This window comes from Scomber scombrus, chromosome 13 (assembly GCF_963691925.1).
Source record: "Scomber scombrus chromosome 13, fScoSco1.1, whole genome shotgun sequence".
In the NCBI taxonomy this organism is placed as follows: Eukaryota; Metazoa; Chordata; class Actinopteri; order Scombriformes; family Scombridae; genus Scomber; species Scomber scombrus.
In genome coordinates this window covers 10,346,475-10,360,545 of record NC_084982.1, presented here as the reverse complement: position 1 = coordinate 10,360,545, position 14,071 = coordinate 10,346,475, and the positions used below count along the sequence as shown (strand labels likewise).

Here is a 14,071-nt window from a genome sequence, read left to right as displayed (position 1 = left end):
GAAGCTGCAACACAGCAGGTTGTACTGAGGCCATCTTTACTGATTTTATTGATGGGATGAAGGACATCTCCAGCAGGATTCAGTCAGGCCGGGCCAGTCAGGAGGGTGAGGGAGGATACATATAACTCACAAATTAAAGTGACAGCCTCTTTGTCTCAACTTTATGTCCTAAATAATCTTCTCTCCACAGAGTATGATCTCGCCCTAAACGTGATGGCAGCTTCTGGGAAACTGGAAAAGCTTGTGGCTAAACAGCAAAAAGGTGAAGTCAACGCTTAATTACGTTCAAAGGACAATAAGTGCAGCTAAAATGGAGGAAAATGGGTGTTTTAGGTGATGCAACACATATAATGGGAAAAGAGCCCTGATGTATCTGAGAAACACACAGGAAGAGAGCCATGTTGAAACAGTGAGAGAACATCTTCATCAAGAGTTCAGACAGTGAAAAAAGCTAAAGATGCTCTGTATTGTTTCAGACATTTAATGGTTAACTTCAGGTTCAGTTTTTTGTGCTGTGATTGCAGCAGCCAATTAAATACTCTAATTAAACACTTAATAATTATGTATCATACAGTATATAAGTTGAAATACTTATCAAGTAGGTCTGTTAATGGTACAATAATGTACCCTTTTTATGCATAAAAAATTGATTCATTGACTTTGGTTACTTTATGTTATTGCTGGTTTTATATGTGATGTGTGTTCGTGCAAAGCAAACTCCTATTAATTACATTGAAATACAATAAATGACAGAATCTTAAATCTAATCTGGTCAAAGATATTTTTCACCAAACATCTCACACATTGAAGACCATTTCAGTCTAATCGCTGGGTTTTGTTGGGCTGACAGTATTTGGCTATTTAACTAATATTTCCTCACTTGTAGTTCCCTTTTTGCAGTAAACAATGCAGTTCCAACACTGTTTTCCCTCCAACAGCAGAGGACACTTTATTCTTTATTTCCATACTTGTGCTTCATAAAATTCTTGATTAAAAGTGCATTTCTCTTCAATACTTTGTGTGCTTGAGTGTTGTGCTTTTTGGGAAGTGTCAAGCAGCAAAAGATTTCAGCAGTGAAACTGTTGTTAGAAAAATAACTGCTCCACTTACCTTATTTTAATTTAAGGTGTTGTAGTTTTGCTATATCAGGTTTATGAGCACTGTATTATCAAAAAAACATTTCTAAATAATAACTTGTTGTTTTTGCAGGGTTACAAAAGAAACAAATGGAGCTGCAGAAGGCAGCTGCAGCTATGGAGAAGGTCGTCTCAGCAGTGAGGAGATGAGTCCATCAGCAGCTGCAGGAGTTCACTTTCTCTTGATGTTTGGTATTCCAAATGTCTCACAGTGACTTTTTAAAAACATTTAATACATATTTATGCGTTTATGATTGTTTTTCCCAATTGTACCTTAGAAATGTTAGAAATGTGAAATATGTTCTCATTTTAAAAAAAATGAAAGTTTAGTTTTCATTTCAAGTTTAAACATGTAATTAATGTAAAGAATAGGAGGGTAATATCAGTCATGAAAATGTTTGATATCCAACGATACGAGCTGAACCAAGTTTGCCAGAATCTGAAGTATTGAATTGGTTTTTTTTTTTACACACACATATATATATATATATTTTTGTATAAAAGTTTTTCCTCTTCACCATGTTGAGGTAACATGTTATGCACCATTAGCACAGGCGCTTAAAATTGAAGATCGATTATCGTAACCCTACAGTAGAAAACAATTTTGTCCATGTGTTTCAAAAATGTTTTTATATAAATCTGTGTATTTATGAATGTCTCATAAGGTCCTTGTTCCCAAACATGCTACTATTCACAGTAACTCTGCAGCCTTTTGCCACTTTAATAGTTTAATGTTTGGCCAGATGGGTACACTGTACCATTTCTGGACTTCTTGTTTACAGTGTCCTCGTTGGATAGTCTTAAATTCAAGTGAACAAAGGACAGAAGAGATCAAGTAAGGCTGCACTTTACATGTGAATATTTGCAATAATAATAAGATAAGGTTAAGATGAAGTTTACGTCCTAAAGGCACAGCGGTGTCCAAAAGTCTGTTTTGTTTTATGTTATTTTCTTCTTTTTCAATACATTTAACTGTTATAGATGAAAACTGATAAATGTCCATATGCAATTAAAATATGCTGGTGTATGTTTCTTGTTATTTCTTTAGTTTAATATGTTCCTAATATACAATGACTGAGTTTGAACTACTAATACTAGTTATTGACTAAATGTGTCCGATTATGCATTATTAGTGCAGAACAGAGCAAACTGCAAAGAGTTTAAGAAATGTCATAATTAATACAGAATAACATCTGTGTTATCAAAGATACAAAAGCCATCTAAGCAAAACATTTCTCCAGTTAATAGTTCAGTCAAATGATTTAAACTGCTCATGCAAATCACTGTCAAACACAACAGGTCTGTTTATCAGGGACCAACATGTCCACTGGTGAAAGTGTCTACTGTATTTGAACACATTAATTGAACAGTGAAACGTGGTGGTGGAAATATTCATGTATGAGATGTTTGTGATTTGGACACACTCCACTACACTTACACAAAAGAGAAGCAGGACTTAACCTCCTGACTAAAAGTGGTAAGGGGATTTATTTATCAAATTGGTGATTCTATATATTGAAATATACATATGAAGACTGCATTTTGTTATTATGTTATGTGATCTGTTCAATCTTTCAAACTACTTTTTTATTCATATTACCATGATGCGCAAATACCTGCACAGCTACCTGCAATATTTTCGTCGTTACAGAAAAAAAACACTTGTGTAAAGAAAACAAGCAGATCAGAGTAATTTTATTCGTTTGCTTGCAGAGGTCAGAAAATGGCACTTGATAATACTCGGTACCAATCAATACACATGATAAATGATTTTGAATGAGTTCTTATAAGAAATGTCTTGCATAGAGCAAACATGTTCTTGAAAATCATCACAGCAGTAGTGCAGAATATCACCAACCAACTCCACAAATGTTAATACTGTAAAATATTCTTTTTAACAGAATAAAAGTGTCTGTAAAAAATCTCAAGGTATATGCCTTAAAGTGATCTGTACTGGCTCCATAAACGGCATTTAGGCAAGTTTAGCAGTCAGTTCACACCGACTGAATTGTTTGTGCGGTAGAAAATATAAATACTAAATAAGCTTATCTTAATGTTATGGAGCTATAGCTGCACAAAGTAACACTATCCAACCTACAGACTCCAAACGTGTACCCCACAAATGATCATTTTCACACCTGTCACAGTTTAAGACTGAATTTCAATTGTAACCTGAGCTCCCATCTTCAGCACATCTTACAACCTAGACTGAAGATGTCACCATGATTGCAGGTGTGGAAGCCACTGGGACCAATAATCAATCATTGAGTGGCGTTTAACCTATATAGACTTAATCAAGCCAAAAATCAGAACTCCGGACAGCGTCCCGTCTTCAAATGACTCATTCTGTCCTGACGTCTACAAGTGCAAAGAGCCTCATCCCTCAAACCTGAATACAATGAATCCAGATGGTACATCCAGACTAAGAGTCAGTCTTCTAATGAAGTTCAAAATAAGTGCAACACTTAAGAAACTTGGTCAATAAAAGAGAATAATAGAAAAAGTAAAGTAATATATCAGGTGACTGGCATGAATCTTTCAAATTAAAAAATAACAACTTATTCCTGCTCTCGCTTTAAACGATGTATGTAACTTAACAGGCAGTCAGGCACTGTGGTGAACAACAACTGTAACTGGATAGTTGAATGATGCTCTTACCCATCACCTGATCTTTGTCATTTCAGTTTGTACAGCTCACGTAATGAACACACTGTTCCTAGTCTGGAATGAGGTGAACGAAGGATCTGACATGTGATGGTGATTATCTAAATTTGTGTAACCACCTGTGTAACCACCCGTCAACGAAGCTGCGAGGAGCTGAGCGAGGGCGATGGAGAAGAGAAGTCACCCCCAGAGTCCCACAGCACCCTATGCATCTGTTCCCATAATCCCCTTGAGGTTGAAGTCAGTTCTTGAAGGCTCCCCAGCGGCTGGCTCGACATATGAAATCTTTGAGCAGGTTGCCGTCGATCTGCCAGAAAGCAGCGGTCTGGGTCACCTCAGTGAGGTGATTCACGCAGAACTTGAAGCAGAACTCTTCTAGGTCCTGAATGGTAAAGAGAGGAGAGAGCACGAACACTTCTTTTAGGAAGGAAATACGACAAAGTAATAACTCCTGACTGTATCCAAATCCTTTAAATTCTTCCAAGGTTCAGTTTACAGTGGATGTCAGTTCCTGTTATAACACAATGGATCAAACTACTCTCAAATTCATCCTCATGGAGGCCTTAAAGTCCAACTTTAATCACATTTAATAATCCCTCTATGCAAAATAATGTCCACATGCTTTTAAATGTATTATTAATTGTTTTCTATTATGAAAAAAAGACAAAGTCATTCACTTGTCAGTGCTACACTGTGCAGAAGGAAGACAAAGTAAAAAAAACTGATTTGGTTAAAAGTCATGGGCAGACAGTTGCTTGATTTTGAGCAACAATGCCCAAATCAATGTCTAACAAAGTGACATTTTCAGGTGCGTTTACATCCTGTTTAATGTGCTGCAGCTGAGGAGTTAATTAGCAATCTAGCTTGCTAACTGACTTCAGTGGGTTGTTGTTCAGAGTCTGTGGCTCCTGTGTTGTGTAGCAAGATGCAATCAGACTCAATGTGACCATCTGCTCTGCCTATGATATAACACCCCATTACTGCTTTACTCAACATTTGATTTAATGTATTCCAGCTATGTAAGTGAACAATGGAATGGTAATCCCTTTAAGTAATGCAAGACTGGGGAACAACATCATGAAATTAACGAAACTGATTATTTTCTGTTGTTGTTGTTGTTGTTGTCTTGTTACTCAATCTCAATGTGACTCCCTGGTTAAATAAAAAAAGATTCAATATCAGATTTTTTTCTCAAAGAATAACATAGGACAGGATTTACTTAATTTCAGTTGGACTTGAAGTATTTTTGTTGAGGATAAGGCATTTCAGCAATATAAAATATGAGATCCTTTTCTTTTCAACTGGAAACGAAAATATTCAGTCTAAAAAAAAGACTGTGTTGATTTGAATGGGAGTAACACTGCTGTGGCTGATAGCATGCACCTTCTCTCAGTATTTCATGTGTCACTCTCTAAGACTTAACACGTCCTCATTGCCATGTTTGAATGAACAGCTACAGGCTTCTTCTGCTGTGTTGTTTGTGTACCTGCTTTATAGTAAACGACAAAACAAATATGTGTAATCTTCTGTCCTAATTTGACCCTGAATTGGCTGTTTGAGCTACACATTTCAATATTTCAAAAGTAAATACAGCATTCAACATTACACACATACAAACAAGACGATATTTGGTAGACTGGTGGTGATGACTGACCTCTGCGTCATAGCGCACAGCTGCAGACAGCAGAGTGAAGGCATTTTCAACGGTGATTCCCCTCTTTATAATGTGCTGACACAGACGTTTCAGGCGGTTCTCACAGTATGATGTGGCCAGATCCAGCAGACCTGAGAGAACAGAGGCACACACAGAAACACTGTAAGTAGGAGCGACACACAGACAATAGATCAGGCTATGACACGTGTGTGGGTCTGACCAATAGCATCCTCAGGAGGCAACTCCACGTTGTCTGTGTAGAGGAACTCTAGGAAGGAACGGTACACTGAGTAGGAGAACTGATCTATTTCGATCACCTCCTTCATATCTTCGTTCCAATGGGACTGGAACATGGATCTGAAGTGTTCACACCTGCACAACAGTTTGTTTCAGAATAGATACAGCTGTTAGAAAAACGGAATCATTTCTGTTTCATGGTGTCATAAATTAAACTGCTGCTGAGATGAAACCACTGACCTGATTTTGAGAACTGCTTTGTGGACGTAGATATATTTGCCATCAACACAGAACTTGAGGTCAGCTGTCTCCGGGTTGTCGAACTCTTTCTTCAGAGACTGAGCCACTGTCAAGAAGTCATCATGGTCTACAGAGACAAAACACACCCATGTACACCACACGTCAAAGCCTTTTCTCGCTTTATTTTAGTACTCTGTAAATTCTGAATCATTTCTTGTGAAATGTGGCTCTAATTAGAAGTAAAGAACATAAGCTTGAATGGTACACCACCAATTCATAAGTTCCATTAAAGAGAACTTGAGTGGAAATGTTTTAAATGGGAGTCATTTTTAGGGACATTCCTCTTAAAATCAACAACTGCTTTTAAACTAAATAAAGCTAACAAAAATAAAAAGCTCAGAACTTTGTTGCTCTTCTCCTATAAATAGTACAAAATTATATACTTCTTTTAAGGAAATGTATTAGGAAATGATGAGGAAATGACGGACCCATAAACATTATAGACTGATTTCATGCCCTCTTGGTATTAACTGGTCTTTTCTTGATTTTGAATTAATTTCTTTAGACAAGAGTATTAAAAACAGCTTGCAGAAACTTCCATCACATTAAACACACATTATCTCTACTAGTACTGCAGGTATTACACAGAATAATTGTTTTTGGCGGTGCATTCAAGGAAAAACTGACACACAGACTTAATCAAAATAATGAAAGTTTACAACTGCATAAAGGAAGTTCCTGCATTTTGGCCTTCATAGCATATCTGCATAAACTGCATAAGGCAGTTAACAACTTACTGTGATCCAAATGTGTTGAAAAGTGGTCATCAGTTAACATGAACATGATTTTTAGTTAAGAGATTAAACATGCTGAAACCACTGGTGCAGTCATTTCAATATGACATCATCATTACGTAGAGGAGCCCCTCGTCTTACCCATAGAAAGAAGCCTCCACATCACTGAGGGGGTGGCGAAGCATGCAAAGACATCGTCAGTGCAGGTGAAGTGCGTAAGGTGAGGCAGCACGATAGACTGGCCCCTGCACTGGCCCCACATGTACACCTGACCACTCTGAGTTTTAGCGGCAGATGTATGTGTGGAGTGACAGGCAGCGATCTCTACAATCCTGTCAAAGAAGCAGGAGAGGAGGTGTCAATCACTCAGCGTACAGTGTGAGATACAGTGAGGATTTGCTGCACGTGCGCTGACGCTCTCTCTCTTACCTCTCTTTCTCAGTCATGATCTGAACTGGGCTCAGTTGGTTGCTCTTGGTGCCGGTGCCCAGTTGTCCATACGTGTTGGCACCCCAAGCGTAGAGCAACCCCTCGTCTGTTAGTGCCAGAGCGTGGGCATAACCAGAGACAATCTGGAGTGTAAAAAACATTAGACATGAGTAAAACCTACCTTTTAAACAAAGTGTTTTCAAATGTTCACTTGACTCTGAATAAAAGTTACACAGTATATTTAGTTCACCTTACAAACCTGCATGCTCACTTTTACATTAAGAAATATTAACTTTGCTTGCTTTCAAGGGACTTATGCTGCAGGTCTTTCCCCTCTCTGTCCCTGTTTCATGTTATGCTTCTCTGCCACATACTATCAAAAATAAAGGCAAAAAATCATTAAAAAAACAAAAACAACTTTGCTTCCTTTTAGTTTCCACGACTCTTCTAACTTTAGCACAGAAAATGAATGATGACAGTTTTGATTATCATATACAATTTATCAAGGCTTAACTATGTGGATACAGCTTCTCTGTATTTGAATACTGGGTTAACACCATCTGGGTTAAGAACATCACTTTTGGCTTTGGTTACTTTTTTAACAGTTTATTTATTGCTTATTTGAGTAGTTTAATTTGAAATTTGCCAGAGTTTTGAAAAATGAATTATTTCATGTTTCTGTTTCTCTTTCTATCAAGTCATTTTTGCAGCAACACATTAGAGCACATGCATGATGGAGTTTTTACAGATTATCCACATATATGTATCAATTTTAAATCTGAGAAATGTGTTATACTTGCAAGAACTAGACCAATTAAATTACATCTTCAGCCTTCATAGCAGATTCACAAATAAAATATTATTCTGAATAAGATGTGATTTGAGAGTTGCTGTATGCATGCCAGGAGTTTAGTTTTAGAACGACTTACCTGTTGTACACATAAACCCTGCAGAGCCACGAGTCGACAAGGAGTGAGCTGGTTCCCGTTATTCCCAAGTCCAAGTTGTCCATTCCCGTTATAGCCCCATCCATACACCTGCCGACACATGAAGAGAATATGACTGTCGTGGCGGTCGGAGCTGGATAACACTGTGTTTGCAGCTCCGGTAAAAATAAGGCAATCACCTCTCCGTTGTCCACCACTGCCAGAGACGAGGTCTGACCACAGACGATGCTGACAGCCACCTTGTTCTGCAGGCAGCTGGACACTCTGCGGGGTGTGGGCTGGTTCGCCGTGGAGCCGGAGCCCACCTGACCACAGTTGTTGTAGCCCCAGGCGTATACCTGTTAGACAGGAAGTTAAAGGTAAGAAGTGAGCCGAAACATTCAAACGATACATCAGTTCCTAAATAGTAGGGAATTTTATGATTCTCAGATTTTTCTAAACATGAAAAAGGTAACAAACTCTTAATTTAAGGGCAGATGGCTCCAAATTCCAGCTGATACCTTCTAGTAAAATAAACCAAAAATAAGGCCCTGACGTAAAAAAGCTCCACTGCTATACGGGTTCCTTTGTGTGCTTAATGATAATAAGCAAGTGCAATGCATCCACTGCTACTAATATACTGTCATATTATAATATACTGCATCTTAACAATGAACACATCTCAATTATATTATTCAAGATTCACTTTTTGTGCATTTGAAAACGCACTGAAAACTAAATGTTGCTGTCTGGGAACCAGTGAGTACCACAAGTAAGCTCATTGTGCAGTGCACTAGGAGCAGAGTGTGGTTGAAAAAGTTTGAAGCACAACAGATTCCTTATTGTTGAGCTCAGTTTTTCCAGTTTTGAGCTCAGGGGGATAAACTCCTGCTGTGATTGGATTTAATGCCCTGTAATGGTCCGTATGACTAAGCACTGCCTTTGACCAAAGCTGAGTCACCTGTTCGATTAGAGAGGTTTTATGCAGACTTCCATACTGCTGCATCTTATAACACTGTTCTCAAAGTAACAATTAGTCCCCCCCTCCCCCCAGACACTCACTTCTCCTGTGTCAGTCAGAGCTATTGAGTGGTGAGAGCCGCAGGCCACCTCTGTGACCTTCTTATTGAGCAGGTTGGCAGACACGAGCACCGGAGCCACTCCTTGGTTGGTTGTTCCATTTCCCAGTTGGCTGTAACCGTTATGTCCCCAGGCAAAAAGCTCTCCGTCTGAAAAGAGAAAAAGATGAGTCACCCTGCGGCACTTTTTTTAATCCGACCACTAAGTGGAAGATCACACGTTTTTGTGCAGCTACCCTCAGTGGCCAGCAGGATGTGGGGTCCGCTGCCATAGCTCAGGCTGACCACCTTCCTCCCACTGAGGAAGTCTAGCTTCTTGGGTACAATGGTGCTCTGGCTGTCGCCGGTTCCCAGGCAGTTGCTGCAGTTTAACCCAAACACATACACCTGAGTGTGGAGAGATGAGGGACATGTGGATCAGTGATAAGCAGGGTTAAGTACAGACGGCTCAAAGACTGCTGAGTAGGTGACCGGTCACATTCCAGACAAACAAACATCAACACCAGCGGGCATCGCTGATAAGAGCTGCAGGTGAAGCTCTAGTGCCATAAACCCTCCCTCCCCTTCACCCACATACAACTCAGTCCAAAAAACAGCACTGATACAGAGGAGGAGGAGATACAGACACAGGCCGGGCCGAGAGTTTATTTTCTACTTACTCAAATGTGGATGGATGTTTCAGCCCACACAGCTGCTGACCATGTTCCAAATAAATCTTTTTAAGATTGATTTAAATCTTCATTATTCAAGGAAGTCTAATATCCAAGATCTTTTCAGCAAAACAAAGCATCTGAAATAAATCATTTCTGGCACTCAACATTTAAATCTGTTTTGTTGAAGCTTCCTTATAGCTGTACTAATTGGTTTTTGGCCACTTGGGGGCAGCAGAACAAGCTATGAACACAATGTTGATATATTTTCACCTTGTAATATCTTTATAAAGTTGTGTTTCTGGGTATGCGACAAATGGATATCCAGTGTCTCCTCTCCTTTTAGTCAGTTTTGAGGGAGTAATCTTGCTCTTTAGCTGCTAAATGCTCAACTATGTTCACGTGATTGATGCTAACTTTGTCTGTCTGCTGTTTGGTGCTGAAAGGTCAACACGACTTCCCGTGAATCACCACTCCATTTTCCCCTCTGACCTCTCACCTCATCATCACTGGTGATGTAGATAGCCTCATTAGCGGACGTTCCAAACACGCATGCTCTCCGGATCGTGGAGAGCTCCTGCGGCTCCATCAGGCTGAAGAGGGGCCATTTGGTTACATCCACCATGATGCGCTGGCTGTGAGTGAAGTGAATGTGGTAGGGTGAGAGGGGGTGACCCTCAAACGGAAGGCAGGCCAGGGGACAGGGGCAGGGAGAGGGCCTGGGTGGGCAAGGTTGCCAGTGCTGCAAAAGCTGAGAAAATATACACACATGGAGACAAGAGACATGGAGATATTAAACTTGGGAAGAAACATTTTATAGCAAAGTCAAAGCATTCTGACTATATAAAGCTGTTAAATGTTTAAATATGTTGGTATAAACAGGCTTGACAACTATACAATGATTTACAGTATAGGAAGAAAAATGTTAAACCCATGCTTGCCCTTGCTAAAGAGATTAAAGAGAGGTTGGGTCATGTGGTGCAACATTAGAGCCAAAGGATCAGGGCCGGTATGTATAAGCCTGCTCAGAGTAAACTTCTGGTCCCAAGTGTGTCAAAATTCAAAAGGGCGTGTTTTTTTGGGGGTTAGAGTAAGTCCCATAAAGTGTTATGACTTAAACAGTGTTCAAGACATTTCCTTACCTCATTAGAAGTCACCAGGAAATTGATATTTTTTTTTAACATTAAAAGACAAAGTTTAAGATTATGTCCTTGTGGTCAGACAGGTAGGACACTCGCTTTTTAAGGGAACATCTACCCTGCAATAGATGTGGATGTTATTTCTGTGATATTAAAGAATTAAGATCTAATTTTTATACTTTGTCCAGAACACTTGTTTATCATAGCAGTACAAGTGAAGTGTGCTGTGTCATGAATACCAGAAGTTGCACAGCTGTAGTGGAACTAGAAGAGTATTGACTTACTTAATGTGTATTAATCTTTACTGTGAAATGTAAGCAAGGTAAAAACTGGTTTTGGAGGGATTTTGTATTTGTTTAACAATCTGTTACAAATCTGTTTTCAGTTTTTGGACTTTTTTTCTCTTATCTTTGATTTATGGTGAAACATTGGATCATTTGAACCTTTATTGAAATGAAACTGAAATGTGAGGGCGACTACACACTGCTTTTTCAAGATGTCAAAAGCCAAAAAGATTGGAAACCACTGGTTTCACCTTTAACAATGTTGTATTTTAAAAGCTTCTTTTATTATCATCAAATGGAAATAGTCATGTAAAGTACCTCAAACCAGTTACTTCCATTACTTGTGTCTCACTGAAACTGTTGCAGCAGACGAAAACAGCTTATAAACCCAGAAGGCTTAAAGATCTTTGAAGGAATTGGTCTTTATGGGTTTAATGTGTTGTAACTAGGTTGCTAAACCAACAACAACATATGATACCACCTGTGTAATAACCAACATAACAGCCAGCAGATGTGAACCCCTTAAACTGGCTGGATAAAGTTGCCTATTGTTATAAACGCATTATTCAGCAAACAGTCCAGCTGACACAACACAGCAAAGTGAGCGGATCTGCAACTAGACTGATCCGTGGAAAGTGGCACTAATCTGAGCTACCTTTATTTAATTAACGTTAGCAACTTAGCCCAGGAGAAAAAAACAGCTTTCAAACAGTTTCCAAAACTACATAAGATTACTGTCAGTGTTTCCATTAAACCCACCTGTTAAATAGGTATGTGTCTGCTGTAGGTAACGGGTCTGTCTGTCGCTTTCACACCGGGGCACACGGGTCGGTGGCGGACTGATGAAGCGCTGACCTGCTCCGACGCTTGTTTGCGGAAGTGAGGAGAGAAAAAATAATGTCACGTGATTAAGAGGCCAAAGCAATGGATTGCAGAGTTCAGATCTTTACATTGTTTTTACTGTGTGATACAAATGCACTGAATCCAGTCCACGAAGCATTTCATTTATAGTTCACTTGTTCTTTGCAAAATATGGGAGCACAGTTATTCACCAATTTCACCCTATTTTCTCTTCACCAGAGCCGGATTAACCTGTTAGTGGAACCCCAGGGGCAAATTTGAGCTGTGGGCCCCATACAAACCCTTCATGCTCTTTGTATCGTGTTGCCTTTAAGTATCCATCAGGATCCAATCCCAAATTGCAATGCTTTGTGTTTTACAGATGCACAAATGAGCACTGTGCAACATTAAAGCTGCCAGTAATGACTTAAATTGATGTGTCCAAAATCTAACTTTACTGCTCACTATGAACCGCTGAGTATCTTTGTACAGACCGTAGTGCATGAGTGAATGAGGGAGTGATTTTATTGTCTCGATCTCATCAAGTAACTGTTTTGGAACTTTCTATTGTATGACATAATCTTCCTCAGCAGATGTCCAAGGAGACACAAAGAGGGAATTTGATACTAAAAAAGACTAAATGTTGCAGATGGCTACCTGATATGACTAACTCAGACTCCTGAAGCCTCATATAAGCTTAAATGCATTTTTACACAAAATGACTGTGGGGACACAATGTGGATTTTAGCACATTTCACTTACATTGAAAGCACATTTTGAAGGGGATCTTTAAATAGCCAATGTGAACAGGAGGAATGATTACAGCAGTACTTGCAGTGTTCATATGGGCACCTGACTTATTTTAAAACAGACTTGATGAATTGTGAACCTGTCCTCAAGGACCTGTCATCCATGCTGACAACTGGGCAAGTCCATCTGCTGGGGAAGATCACGTGATGCAACGGCTGTTTCCAAGGTCAAGAATGAACATCCAAGCTTAACTCAGAACTCCTCTGATGAAATAACACTGACTAAGGTTTGTGGAGTGTCCCTTTGTGGTAATTTGATTATCCACACATTTATTTTGGAATAAGCACTACGCAAAACACAGAGTCCTGGGGAATCTGGATCTGGGTCAAGCAGCATTAATGTTCCACTTTCAGGCCTGTTATCTTATTTTGCATGAGGTTTGTTATTGGCCAAACCCAAATTCACTGCTGCAGGCTGAGTTAATAATTGCCCTCCAGTCAGTGTGTTTTTTCACCAACACACATGCATGGATTAAACACAGAAACTATGCCACTTACAAAACAAATGTGTCCATTACAAAAGCATGTGCTGTAACCTAATTTCAGGACTGGAAATAGTCAAACAACCACATTCTCTGGCCTGGACTCACCTCTGCACTGACAGCTTGATATTCCTGGGCGAACGGGGGAATTCTCAAACATCATCCCCTAAAAGAGGAGATGAATCGAGGTCTACGAGCAGATAACCTCCCTCACCCTGTTATTTGTTGCTGATAATTGTTAAGGATGTGCCACAGGATAAAAACCTGGTACAAGTCAGAGTAGCTGAAATTACAGCTTGACAAGACATGGTCAGTTTGCTCTGGTAGTCATGGAGAGGAAGTGATGCAGATCTTAAATCCAGGAGATCTCAAAATTCATGAGCCCAAGGAAAACTCACACACCAACACTTCCACACCCCAATAAGCCACATTCACATTCGCACTCATGCAACTTAAATTAACTTAAACATCTACTGTCTGTGTGAATCACAACACTTGCAAGCACAGAGGATCCAACGGCTAAACAGCAAGTTTATTTTGGTTAGGATCAGAAACACAGATAATGTCCTGAGGGCGAGATGAGAGGAAATGATTTCAAAAATCCCCTGACTGAAATATGGCAAGGATGGTTTGGTGATGTTCGAGGGGTAATGAGTGAGAGAAATGGTGTTACAATGTTCAGTGAATAAGATCGGAGCAGCAGGGTGT

General features: G+C 39.5%; 1 protein-coding gene across 1 annotated transcript; it reads right to left on the bottom strand.

The window, feature by feature from the left end:
* Nucleotides 1-2,814: 2,814 nt before the first annotated feature.
* On the bottom strand, nucleotides 2,815-12,109 carry LOC133992830 (RCC1 and BTB domain-containing protein 1-like). The gene is made up of 12 exons (XM_062431588.1): nucleotides 11,992-12,109; nucleotides 10,309-10,560; nucleotides 9,396-9,546; nucleotides 9,143-9,309; nucleotides 8,281-8,439; nucleotides 8,084-8,191; nucleotides 7,155-7,297; nucleotides 6,867-7,057; nucleotides 5,932-6,058; nucleotides 5,675-5,826; nucleotides 5,455-5,585; nucleotides 2,815-4,182 (listed from the first exon to the last, which is right to left on the bottom strand). Exons 2-12 carry the CDS (start codon nucleotides 10,432-10,434, stop codon nucleotides 4,042-4,044), a joined length of 1,596 nt encoding a protein of 531 aa, XP_062287572.1. The 5' UTR covers nucleotides 10,435-10,560; nucleotides 11,992-12,109; the 3' UTR covers nucleotides 2,815-4,041.
* Nucleotides 12,110-14,071: the final 1,962 nt, after the last annotated feature.